Here is a 14,119-nt window from a genome sequence, read left to right on the forward strand (position 1 = left end):
GACATCCAGTGGAAAAAGCAAACAAGGCATACCCTTTGGGAATGTTACTAATGGCCTGTTATGTTACTTTTACGTGCAGGAATTTCAATCTTCTGGGAAATGCTCATATTTGATACGCATTTAAGTTGGCCGGCCTGAATTTTTGGTACTTGACTGTTGTTTTGGGGGCGCATAAATGGAAGAAAAGGGGAAAATTATGAGGATGAGTAGACACAATTGTCGTATGAAAGGGTCCCACTTCTCTGCGATCAGAGGAGAGGGAAGGAAAATCACAGGTTGATCGCGAAGCCGCCTCTGCTCTTTTCTTTGTTAAAGCTGAGGTCGTTGTGTTTAATTACCATTCAACTCCAAAAGTCAAACCTCCGTCTCATGGTTTCATGTTTCTACAAGACAGAGTTTTTTTAAACGTACGTACACTGAAAGGCGGTGAGACCGGTATGTACAGAAAACCAACAACTTTCTTACTAATCTTAAAGGAAACCTCCACTGATGAAATAAGTTTACGTTAAATTGTTGAAACTACAATCTTAATTAAAATTTTGTTGGAAAAAATGGAAATAATATTTCTGTGTTGGACACAAAAGGATTTGATTATCGCTCATTTTCGCTTTTAAATTTCCTGGGCGCCGCCACGTTGGATTGCATGACGTAATACAGTTGTTCAGTCGTTTTACACAAATGCACTTCTGCTCACTGACAATAGCGTCCGCCGTATGACGTTACAAAATCTAAAATGGCGGCGCGCGGGAAATGTAAAAGCGAAAATAGACGATAATCGTATCTAATTTTTAGGGCGTGACACGGTTTTGAAGCACGATCAAAGTCGGACCCATTTGACAAAATATGACAGGTTCTGATGAGGAACCGCCCTTCATTTCCCTTAATTACGAATGGATTTTTCTCCCAGAGTGCAAAGACTCCGAGCTAAATGTGACAGCCATCTGATGAACGCCATTTGAAAACCTGAGCTTTCAATTGAACATCTTTAATTCCAGGTGAGTGTTCAGAACAGGAATTTTAGTACATAAATCAACATTAATTGCAGCCATTTGAAAAGTAGTTATGTTCTAAACCTTGTGAATGAATACATCTATCATTTAAAACATAACATCACATTTCTTTCACAAGCCATTGTAATGTTTTAAATCATGAAGCATGACCTGTGATGTCCGTCTGACCGTAACCGTGCTCGGCTGCTCGCTCCTGGAACCAAACAGATTTTCAGTAATAAGGATCTTCAGGATACTGCCTGCTCACGAACAAAGAAAATATAAGCCTCTTTACAAAAGGCACTGGAGTGTTTACATATTAGACTGCGTCACCCTTCTAGAACTGGAAGGAATAGAAATTTTTTGCCTTTAAGGACGAGCTATGTATTGGCTCGGCTGTCAGGAATTAGTCTACCTGGGTCATAAATGATGGATCAGAGAATTGACCCGGCAGTTTCTGAAAGTGCTGAGTAAACCTATGAATTTCCATCTGAGCGTTAGCCCTAGTAAGGAAATGGGCGATGGCACGGGGCAAAAACGTGGGGCACCCGCCCTCCACGTAAACAGAGCCATACTATGCATTTTAGTTCACATTTCAGCACATGTGCATGAATCTAAATGCTTTTTTCTCTTTCTTATCAACTTTATGGCCTTAAAAATCCCACTCACATGTACTTCAGTAATCACATTCTAAAATTAGTCCAAGCAAAATGACTGATGACCGAAATTCACAGAAAGTGCTAGTGGATTGTACTCATATTGTCGATATTGAATTTAGCGTTGACCTGTAGGATTTATGCCACGGTTGATGTGTCTAAAGTTATCAGCATGCAAAATGACACAATCATATATTAAATAAATTACCACCCGAGTTACCTATACTATTTCCCTTCCGAATGGTTCATAAACAACAAAAAAAAATTAAACAGGCTTGGGTCATAGCGAGCAAAGGCAAAAAAGTATTTTGATTCATGGACATGCGCAGAACCGTGAACCCTTCCCTTTAACAGAAGGATGTACAAATTCTATAAGTGCATTCTGAATTAATGATGTGCCTCATTTTGAAGACGAACATAGGATGACCAGCTTGAGGTCCGAACAATGGAAAGCATCCAGGAATCACTGCATTCGCAGTCTCACCTCAGTTTTATTCTACTACTAGAACAGCATATGCTCACACAAAAATCTTATCCGGCATTGTTTTAATTAAAAAATGGTGAAGAAATTCTTGGAGTTAAAGCCCCAAAGTAAACGAAATTTACTTTGCAAGCTTCCTTTGATCATTTTGATTTCTTCACGGCCCCTATGTTTTTTTTTATTACTATTTTTTTTTTACTCAGCAGGAGACTATTGCTAGTTCCATAATTAGCACTCTCCCTCCAACAATGGGAGCTGTGTTCGATTCCAGGACACAACATCATTATTGTATGTGTTGAGTTTGTTGCAAGTTTTCCTCTGTGCTCTGAGTACTCCAGCATTTCCCAAACAGTATCAAATTTTAAATGATTCAATCTGGAGTCCCAGGGTCGCCGGTTTGTAATTCATTAGGCTTTTTAATTGCCACTCTCGTTAAACAAAGTTGATCAGTTGGACAAGATGGTGTACAGGACTTTTATATTTGGGTTTCAGTTTTTCCTTTTTTTTTTTTTAAGTTCAGTGACTGTAATTTCATTTCCTGGTATAAATTGAAAATTTTATTGATAGTTCTCTCTGAGGTCACGCACAAACTGACCTTTTGCTAGTGGGTAGAAGTATGTAAGTACCCTATTCATTACACTGTATAATCTGTAGTCTAGGTGAATCTTGCAATTGATCTTTGTGTTCTCAATTTGAAACAGTTGTTGTTTTTACTCGTAGCTGAAGGAGGAACTTTGTTACCTAGGATACCATATGAAGAAGGATTCCATCGGCTTGTTGTGAGAATTGCTCAGATTGGGCTAAAGGATGCGCATATTTACCTCAATGCTCTCTTCACTGTCTCAGTCAAAGGTAGTTTGAGAGCACAGTTAGATTTCTCACATTGGTTGGAGCTTAACTTCAACTGAGAAGGCCATCTGTGTTTAAGGCTTGGTTTTTTGACACCAGGCAAAAAAGGCATAACGATATTCCCTTGTGAAATAGGCAGAGCTTACAACGTGAAATAGTGGAATTTCTGAAGTTAAAATGAGGATGAAGCATTTTGTAATAGCATTTTGTAATAGACTGCAAGCAGTATCTTTCTGGTTAGTCGAGAGAAAACCGAGAGGGCGCACTCACAGCGCAGCGAGACTGGAGCGAGAAGAAATAAACGAGAAGAAACTTGGGGAGAGGCTTTTTTCCCGCCTCTCCCCAAGCCCCCCTATGCTCGTTCGCTCCAGTTTTTTCGCGCTATTTTGCGCGACCTCCCTACTATCCAGAAAGGGACTGCTTGCAGTCTAATTTTGTAAGAAACCTAGTAAACCTAGCCCCTGAGCGCTAATGCTACCAAAACGTAGAGCCTCAATAAACACCGTTTTTACGCATGAAATGGAAATTTTACTCAGTGTTTGAAACCAACCATTGCCATGTTTGAAAACCTCATTTTCAGCGGACAAACTGGTCAACTGCATAACAGACCGCAAGCTGTGCAGGCACGTATTATATTGCCGGTCTTCAGTTCACGACTATCATTAGAGACGTTTCTTTATACAATCGAAATTGCTCCAGATAAGCTCTAGTTTGGCACAGTCATTGCCAGTTATCATGTGAGAAGTTTTTATTTGGGTATTTATTTAGGAATGGTAGGAACAGTGCTCCTGTTCAGCTAGCTTGATGAGGCTACCTCAGTCAAATGTTAAATTAAACTTAGTCTAAGAATTCGCCTCTTCTCTAAAAGAGGCATAATCATTTGTATTTGTACCCCAATCTTTTTCACAGATGCTAACAGTGTTAACGTTACCCCACCGCAAGACACGCCCATGTCAAACAAAAAAGATGGCAAGTTCATCCACTTTGGCGTTGATGTTGAAATTCAGAAACCAATAGAAAAACTGCCGAGAGGTAAATTGGTGATATTAGGGGTGTCACGTTGACTTGTATTAATTTATTAGTTGATAATATCCATTATATGACCAAACTCATTCAAAATAAAAGCAACGGACAGGCCTAGGGGAACCGTCTGGTTCAAGAAACGCATGTTAAACATAGATGAATTTAACAAACGTTTACACTTATAACTGACGCTATGGACGCTTCTTATAACACACTCATGCGTAAAAACGAGTTTAATGAACAGTGTTAGAAGTCTTTAACAACGTGTATGAAACTCGTTTTCGAATTCTTCATTGAGTTTCTTTTTGTGTCGGCATATCAACCCAACAACCCAGCTCGTAAAGTGTTAGTGTAAAGCGCTTTATTTACGAGCTTTGGGTAATGCTGGAAAGTTAAACCAACCTTTGACACACATAACCCCTTTCGTTTGTCAAAACGCGGGCTATGTTCGAGTATCTTAAATTGTTTTTCATCAAAGTAGCCACTTTGCCTGTCCTGTAGTCATAGAGATCGGGAGTCGCATTGAACCACCAAGCAAAGTGAACTTTATTTTAACTTGTGGTTGTTTCGTAAATGTCCTACAGCAATATTCTTCAAGTCCAAGCATAACAAACCTAAAAAGGATATCGTGAGCACACGATGTTTTGCATTTATGGTACAAGACGAGTTTAAACCTGGACCCACCTGTATAGAATTGTAAGTAATGTAAAATTAGTGTCTGTATATTTTAAGACTACTAATAGTTACAATTATTTTTTCTCAGGGATAGAAGAGCGAACGCAACTCGCGAGTGAACGCGAAAATCGTCTCGCGCGAATGTGAAGGCGGAGAAAGACTACGAGACTCGCGCAAGAGACTTTTAGTCAAGCATCTGGGTTTTGTTGGTGTGGTAAGGGCGTGCAAAAAGGATTTTTCTGTATGAAAAACCGCACGTGCTTTTATTATGCACACTAGTAATAATCAAAGATTAGGGAGTGCGTTTGATGTAACTAGGCTCTAGAGGAGATAGAGCCTAGTTACATGAAACGCACTCCCTAATCTTTGAATATTACTAGTGTGCATAATAAAAGCTCGTGCGGTTTTTCAGTACGGCTTACATCTTACAAAACAGACGCAAGCCAATTAGATTATCCCATAATTCTATCAGATCGCATCATTTGCGATTCACACTTTGAACGGGAGAACGTTTCTTCAATCGAGTATGTATAGGATCAAATGCGACAACGAGGGTCGCCAAAAAACTTCATGGGGGTTGATTCAACCGCGCGAAGACCACAAGGCTATTTGCATAATCACGTTAAGACTTGCGTGAAAAAGCACTCTGTCCTCTAAATCTCAGTTTGACCCAAGACGAAAACACACTCAACCCTGGGTGTGGCTCGCTTCAAGCCAAGCGTTCGGTTTATTCTGGAAAAAGCTAGAAAATACAGCATATAAACATACATAAGCTACAAAATCAACCGAGAAACATACAGCTCAAAATCCTAAAACTTAAAAAACCTAATTGAACTGGGGTTGTGGAACAACAGCTGGGTGAAAAACCTCCCCGTACGTCCACTTGCTCCTAGGAGGAAAACCCCAGGCCAGCTGTACCCCATATTCAATGGTCCCCCGGGCAAGACCAAGGAAAAAACTAAAGGCCTAAAGCCTGAGTTACTGATAAACGAGAAGACAAAGAGTCTTTAACGTAGCCATCCTTGGCCGATTCACTAGACCAACGGTCATGTCTTTTAAAAAGGTGATCTGGAATTCCTGCGTTGGCGGCAGCAGTCGCGCCGCCACTTCCAAGACTGTGAGTACCAATAGTGGTAATATCAGATACAATGTCCTTAAAATCTTCAAACACTAGTTCTCTTAAACGAGAGTAACTTAAACCTTTACATCTAGCTTTATATCCATACTTAGTTTTTGATAACTGACAAAACAGAGGGCTAAATTAAATGGGGCAAGATGAGCTCTTTCTAAATAACGACGGGTCAAGGCAACAGGGCAAGAAGCTTTACCAGATGCCGCTATAACGACCCAAGCCCCATCCCTATACTGATCAGCTAAATTCTATAAATAGCTTAAAATAGATATACTCAATCACGACGTCTGAACGATTTAACTTAGCCACTTCATCAAAGCGAAGAAAAGCAGCAAAAGCTAAAATACAAATAACAACAGAACGAATATTATACAAAGAGGCCATCGGATCGGCCTTAGAAGCAACTAAATGTTCAAGCTGAGAAATATATAGTAACTGGCTCCTTCTTGGAAGTGCGATGGGCCAGCATACGCTGGCTGCGCACCAGCAAGAACATTCTTCACTAGCGGATGATCTGAAGGAGACGGCTCACCACCCAGTTTGTGCATCCAAGCAATACTGTGGACGGCAGACTCCAGAGGGGACGCTGTCTTTGCGTCAATCATCAAGAACCGCAAGTAAAGAGCAAACTCAAAAGGTGATGCAAGAAAAGCTATCAAGGAATGACTCCGCGCCCAGGATTTCCATCGGTTGTAAGAGGCAGTATACTCGGCTGACGTGCTAGGGGCTCTGCTAGCCAAAACTACTCCAGGTAAAGATTCCGCAAGCGAAGATAAGGCAACAACGTTCTGAGCAACAGCTTCCCGAAAATTCATCCACATAGAAGAGTTGAAAACATCTGCAAAATAAGACAATAAAAAGAAAACAACACACAAGTGACACCCCCAAAAATAATAAAATAACCCGAACGCTGAATAAGCGAGACCGTGATGAAATAACTAACCTCACACCCGACTATAAATACCCTAACTAATTACGTAAAACACATACCAGTGCACATACCTAATCAAACAAAAGATACCGATGAGAGCATATTTTCCTGCTAATTCCACAGTCAAACGCAGGAAAGTACTAGTTCCACAAGGCTATTTTTCTTGAAAATTGTCTCACCCTAAGTTGCACTAATCGTTGCCTAGTGTAACATGCCCTGAAATGAGGATGTCTCGTAATTTTTTTCTACCTGAAACAGTGACCAAAAGTAGAACTCGGTTCTACTTGGTGCAATGGTGATTGTAATAAAAACTTGGCGAGACAAGCTCATTTCAGTGCATGATGCATTGCGGAACGTTTGGTGCAACTTGTGGTCCAACGGCGGGACAAAATTTCGAGACAAGTTCCAAGAAAAATTCCTATTGTAACAGTGCCTTAAATTAGCCGTGAGTCGTGCGTTTCATAAGACGTGACAAACCTCCTGAGCGCGGGGACCGGAGGAGTTCATTTTGAGTCTGTGGAGCAACACCAGCTTGCAAATATTCCAATGAATGTTATTCAGCAATTAATTTGTACAGTCACAAATTAAAGTTCTAGTTAGGCTCGACCAGGGGCGGGGGGGAGCCTGGCACTTTTTTTGTATCAGAATCATCCAACAAAAGTTGACGTCACATCCGGTCAAATTGGCGCCCAGCAGCCTGTCTCGGCGAAGTCGAATGATGGCGTCCGGGTCAGGCATGATTTCTTCCGGTGAGGGTAAAAGACGGAATGAGTTTGCGGAATGGCATGTGGCATGGCGTGCGGAATGGCATAATTATGCGAAATACGATTTACGCGGGAAATAAATTAACTGAGGAGCGCGTCATGTTTTCGCGCCAATTTTATAAGAGCAGCAGCTTTTTTGATGCTGCGGACTCTTGCTGAATATAACAACAATTCGAGGATTTAGATCGTCTGATCGTTGATTTGGAAGAAGTGAGGGTAAAGAAAGCGATGAAAACTGTTTATATTTTTAGCATTCAAGGAACTATGAGTAAATCCGTAGTAAATTAAATTTCATGTTCATTTTTCTCCTTGCGACTTCGGTTGACAAAAATAACGTGGCAGCGTGAAGTCTTATCAGAACAAAGATTGATCCTTTACCGAGGGCAAATAATAAACATTGTTCTTTTTTAAACCCTCGGTAAAAGATCAATTCTCATGCCCTGTATGCTCGATGATTCATTTATCATGAGCGGGAAAATTAGGGCTGATTAATATTGAGATCGGAAGGGTTTGAAGAACGGACAAGAACAATTTGACCAAAATGCATTTGTGATAAGAATAGTTTCACAACCTTTCAACCAGTGTCGATAATAGGCCTTATCACGGTTTTCGACGCCATTTTGACGGGTAGGCAAACAGCCTTGAAATAACAGTGTTTGTATGGAAATCCGATGTCAAATAATTTTCATAAAACATTGCTTCAGAAAAATTCATGAATAAGAAACTTTTGGCACTAGAAAAAGGATTTTAAGAAAAGAAATTGAAGGAATATAGCTGTGCCAGAAAGCGTCCGGTCGTGTTTTGAACTTTCCATGCGTTTGTCTGTATAGCGAGCCGCCGTGAACTGCTTCTAAAAATAGTTTGCGGGAAAAAAAATACAGGGAAACGTATGGAAAATTCAAAACACGACTGGACGCTTTCTGGCACAATTACATCCCTCCAATTTTTTTTATTTAAAATCCTCTTCCTAGTGCCAAAAGTTTCCAATTCATGAATTTTTCAGAAGCGATGTTTTATGAAAATTATTTGACATCGGATTTCCATACAAACACTGTTATTTCAAGCCTGTTTGCCTTCTCGTCAAAATGGCGTCGAAAACCGTGATGAGGTTAGACACCATACTTGTCATCTGCTTTTTTGCTCTAGGGCTTTTTCGCTTTTAAATTTGAAGTTAGGTTGGGACGTCTGGCACTCAGTGATAGACCTTAATTAAATACGGATATGGTTAGTTCGATAACGCGTAACTGAACTACATGAATCGCCGTATTGAATAGCTAGCTAGGTCAGCAGCTCAACAGTGTCTTGCGTACTCGTAGCTCGACGAAAATGTAAGGTGAGAAAAAGTAGAACATATTTTTCCCATGAGTTGTACAAATTGTTTATTCGTTACCTTATGTAACCGTCAAAGAGTCTGATAAAAATGACCGAGATTAAATTTAAAATTTCTCACATAACAGTTTTGGCCTTGGACTGATATTATTTCTCAAGTCTGCTGTTGCTTTTTGTCCAGGCTACTCGCTGCCACCTTCTTTTTGTCAACCAGAAATTTAATTTATTCTTAGTTCCTAGAATGCGAAACTTCATCGATTTCTTCACTCTCACTTCCTATCCAACGATCAGACATGTTCTATCCCAGGCCTTTATTTTCTAATCCTCGATCTGTTGTTTGGTTGTTTAATAGCCCGCAACATCGAGAAAACTGCTGCTCTTATAAAATTGGCGCGAAAACAGGACGCGCTGTTCAGTTAATTTATTTCTTTAAGTCATTCCGCATATCTCGTATTTCGCATAATTATGCCATTCCGCACGCCATACCACATGCCATTCCGCAAACTCTTTCCGCCTTTTACCCTCACCGGATTTCTTCGGATTTTTGAGCCATCAGTATCAGGAATTGTGAACTGTGGATATAAAAGATGTTCTAAAGATATTGCTTCGACTTCACGAGCAACGGTCTTCCAAAGGAGTAATTTTTTCTTTTTTTTTGACGGGAAATACGAGACAGCTAAGCGTTGTGTCATGGCAAAAATTTCACACTCTCAAAACGAGTGGCGTTCAGACTTTTGGCTCTTGTGGCTTCTGATCGTTCGAAAGCTGAAATTTTAATACCCTATCCCGTATGCAACATAATAGAGGAGACATCGTCAGTCATAGTTTGTAGTGTTAACATCGGGAACCTAATTATCTCTCGACGTGAAGTATTGGAAGCCTGTATCATTGAAGCTGTTCGTTGTAACGGACTCGTAATCTTCGAGGTGAGTAAATGTAGTTATCTTCATTTCCAGTTCTTTTCTGCCGACGTGAGTACCGTTACATGTGGGCCTTAGAGTAATAAGTCGGTTTTGTGCTTTGTAGTTCTTTCATAAAGACGCAAGTGAGGTGTAATAAATAAATAGTACAGTAATTGCACGGAATGCCCGCAGGGCAGGCCGTGTCTAGGTTTGGGTCGGGTATCGTCGTCGTAGCCACAAATGTGCACATTAATTTATGATTTAAAATATGTCTTCCCCTGGTTGGGATGTATTATTCTGATTGTCTTCAACAGAAGCGGCCCAATCAAAATCTATTTTTCATGCACATATCACGAGAGAGGGGACCCACTCATTCCTTCCTTTGTGACGTCAAATCATCATTTGATTTATTCATTAAACCTAGATTAAATTCTTCCCTCTCCCAGAAGGGATCTATTGTTTTGATTGTCTTAAACAAAAGCGGCCCAATCAAAATCCATTATCGGCGCATATATCACGAGGGAGGGGACCCACTCATCTCTACTTGTGTGACGTCAAAGCAGATCATCATTTGGAAAAGTTGTTTTCATTCAATGGCGGCCACATGTCTGAATTAAGGACTCTGATCTGCCGTCTTCAGAAAGAAAACAAACGTTTTTCGAGCAGTAAATCGAAATAATAACTTCTAGGTAGTACTCGAAAGTTGAAACGGTGGAAATTGGGAGAGTTCACAGCGAAGAAACTACGCTTTTACAAACAGATCAAATAATTCAAAGCGAAGTAAGCCAGACCACTTCAGCGGAGTCATGACGTTATTGCAGAGTTATTCCGAGTATGATTCCCAGTAACACATCTATAAAATATCACACAGTCTCTCTGAATAAAACCATTCAATTATTTCAGTTGTGAAGGGAGGATACAGTTGACTATAAAAATAAGCGAAAAAACTGTATCTTTAAATTTAATCTTATTAGAAGGGAGGATAGTTTTTAAATATCTGCGAAACATATCATGGGGAATAAATGGGGCTACATAAAGCATTCCGTGTAATGCTGATTAAGGGCATCTTGTTCTCTTATCTGAAATGCATTTATATCATGTTGTCCTGCAAGTGTGGGCTTGAGGAGGGGCTTGAGTAAGGAAATGTATCTGTGTGGCCTGGTTCATGTTGCTAGTGTGAGACAGTTGTTAAAGTTATTGATGTCAAACCATCTTAAACAATAAATTAAATAGCATTGCAAATGACATTTGTGAAGTATTGAAAGAAACAACCCTTTCACCCTTTACTTCATCTGCACTCTCACCACTTGCATGGTGCTCATGGGTTAGGGCTTTTTATACAATATAATTTCTGAGTAAAATAACCCTTCAACCATCAAGATCAGCTGTAACATCAAGGTTCTTTCAAAGGTATTCAGCCGTAACAGGTGTTACGGGTTACGGCTCTTAATGACAGCTCTGTATATATACATTTAATATATAATCTTCTGTCTTTTTTTGTGAGGGTGTTGGGGTGGGAGGTTTGTTGTTTTGGTGTGGTGATTGAATTTTTAAGCGTTCTTTGAATTGAACTAATATGAAATTTACAAGTAGGCCTCTCATTTGCATCCTTGACAAGCATGAAGGAGAGAAAGTTGAAAACACATCACCTATTGCTTTTCTTACATTTAAGGTCTACTGTCACTGAACTAGCATGTGTTTTTTGAACTGTTGCTATGGTTATTTGACTTGTTGATTTTCAATGAACCATAGGACTTCTAGATTTTTACAAATTTACCAATGGGCCACTAATCTGCATCATTGACAAGAAGGAAGTGGAACTATGTACAAGAAAAAGCTACATTATTGGGCAGCTGTTGCCAAATATGATTACAAAAACAAACAATGGATGAGTGAGCAATAGATTTAAATGCATGCAAGCCTGTTACCATTATTTATAATACATAGATACTTATTAGTTTCACTTGCACTTTCTGCCTACTCTAAATATGGACCATGCTCCCGTAAAACCCTCTCCCCTCCCCTCTCCTTTTATCTGCCTTATTGGAATAAAAAAAAACCTTTCACCTATAGTTATTCTTTCAATTGAGGTCTACTGTCACTGAACTGATGTGTGGTTTTTGAACTGTTGTGTAGTTATTGAACTTTTGATTTTTCAATGAATTGAACAGAACTCAATATTATTCCTTGTCAAAATGAACTTTGAATTTCACTGGTTCAAAGGAGACAATGTTATTTAGTAAATAAACCCCTTCAGGCGGCTGGTATGTCGGCTGATAATGTCTGAGGCTGAGAGATTGTCCGAAAAATGAATGTTTGGCCGAGAAGCGAAGCTTCGAGGGCAAATGTGAAATTTTGAGGACAATCTCTCAGCCAAGGACATTATCAGCCGACATACCAGCAAGCCAGAAAGGGGTTTATTTATTTTAATCCTCCCATTAATTTTTACATCGTGCGAAAACCGCTCGTAAAAAAGCCAGTGCTGATCTGATGGCAGATGCGTGTGATTGATGTAAACAATTACATTCGATTGGTTTACAGGAACTTTATTTTCCCTGTGATTGGATGAAAACTTGACAAACTGACTCAATATGAGTAGGACTAAATCTGAAAGTCTACTCGTAACTTTCTACACCCTCAAAGACGTTTACAGCATGTTTAGTTGACATTTTTGTACTTTCCGGAACAGAATTTGCGACCAGCTTTTAGCTGTAAACATGACTGGACATCTACAAAATGAGTTTGTTTTTTCTTCCTTGTAAAGTGATAAAGATGAAAAGGTGAATTTCTTGAGCTGGCTTTTTTCCGCTGGCTTTGTTTTCTTTTCAATGGAAATAATAGGAGGGCAAATATTGACGCAGGCGGGGGTTATTGCGTGATAACCGTCCTGTGAATTTGTAGCCAATAAAATCACACGAAAATTGATGGGTGGGTTATAATAGAACTTAACGTATGGGTCAATTTCTGCTGCTAGATAACCTCCAGGAATATTTTGCAATATTTTTTTTTTCTTTATGTTCTCTTCCCAACCTTGGACACAGAGAAAAAGACAATTCCCCACCCTTAAATATTTGGCACCAACTAAGTAACATAACTGAAATAACTGGTAAATAAATAATGACATAATTTGTCAGCCATAAAGAGTTTTCAAAGTCCATTTAACTTTCTATGTGTCCTTTGATAACCCAAAGAGACATCAAAACAAGGTAAGAACATCACTCATGCCACTTGTCTGTGGCTTATCGCATACTGTTTGTTCTTACTACAATTTGACGTCACGTGCATAATTATAGTACAAATGTATAATTAACAATTATTCCACAAGCGCGTGTTGGATATGAGATGATAGACAGCCAACGAGGCACATAGCGCCGAGTTGGCTATAATCATTTCATATCCAACAAGCATGAGTGGAATAATTGTTTTATATAAAAACAATCAAAAAATATTGGTAGATTTTGCTGATTTCGCTATGCAAGAACAATTAGAAGACAATTAATGGTCTCTATTCCTAGGGCATGGTATAATGGCTCATATACCATGGCAGCTATGCCAATCAAATCGTTCAAATTACATTATACCATGATCCAGTTTTTAACAAAAAGCCTTCACCCATGAGCACCATGCCAGTGGTGAGATTGCAGATAAAGTTAAGCTAGAAGGGGTTGTTGTTTATTTCAATACTTCAGAAATGCCATTCGCAATTTAATGCTATTTAATTTATTGTTTAAGATGGCTTGACATCAATAACTTTAACAACTGTCTCACACTAGCAATATGAACCAGGCCACGCAGATACATTTTCTTACTCAAGCCCCTACATGATATGAACGCATTTCAGATAAGAGAATTACTGTACTATTTATTTATCAAACCTCACTTGCGTCTTTATGAAAGAACTACAAAGCACAAAACCGACTTACTACTCTAAAGCCCACATGTAAAGGTATTCACGTCGGCAGAAAAGAACTGGAAATGAAAATAACTACATTTACTCACCTCGAAGATTACGAGTCCGTTACAACGAACAGCTTCAATGATACAGGCTTCCAACATTTCACGTCGAGAGATAATTAGGTTCCCGATGTTAACACTGCAAACTATGACTGACGATGTCTCCTCCATTATTTTTCACACGGGATAGGGTATTAAAATTTCAGCTTTCGAACGATCAGAAGCCACAAGAGCCAAAAGTCTGAACGCCACTCGCTTTGAGAGTGTGAAATTTTCGCCATGACACGACGCTTAGCTGTCTCGTATTTTCCGTCAAAACAATAGAAAAAATCACTTCCTTGGAAAACCCTTGCTCATGAAGTCGAAGCAATATCTTTACAACATCTTTCATATCCACAGTTCACAATTCCTGATACTGATGGCTCAAAAATCCG

At 39.4% G+C, this 14,119-nt stretch overlaps 1 protein-coding gene across 1 annotated transcript; it reads left to right on the forward strand.

Annotated features, from left to right (window-relative positions):
- The first annotated feature begins 2,202 nt into the window (after positions 1-2,202).
- On the forward strand, positions 2,203-4,698 carry LOC146464309 (axin interactor, dorsalization-associated protein-like). The gene is made up of 4 exons (XM_085130023.1): positions 2,203-2,236; positions 2,847-2,978; positions 3,885-4,011; positions 4,581-4,698. The coding sequence occupies exons 1-4, from the start codon at positions 2,203-2,205 to the stop codon at positions 4,696-4,698; spliced, it is 411 nt and encodes a 136-aa protein (XP_084986149.1).
- Positions 4,699-14,119: the final 9,421 nt, after the last annotated feature.

This window comes from Pavona decussata, unplaced genomic scaffold, assembly GCF_977016875.1.
Source record: "Pavona decussata unplaced genomic scaffold, jaPavDecu1.1 SCAFFOLD_166, whole genome shotgun sequence".
Taxonomy (NCBI): Eukaryota; Metazoa; Cnidaria; class Anthozoa; order Scleractinia; family Agariciidae; genus Pavona; species Pavona decussata.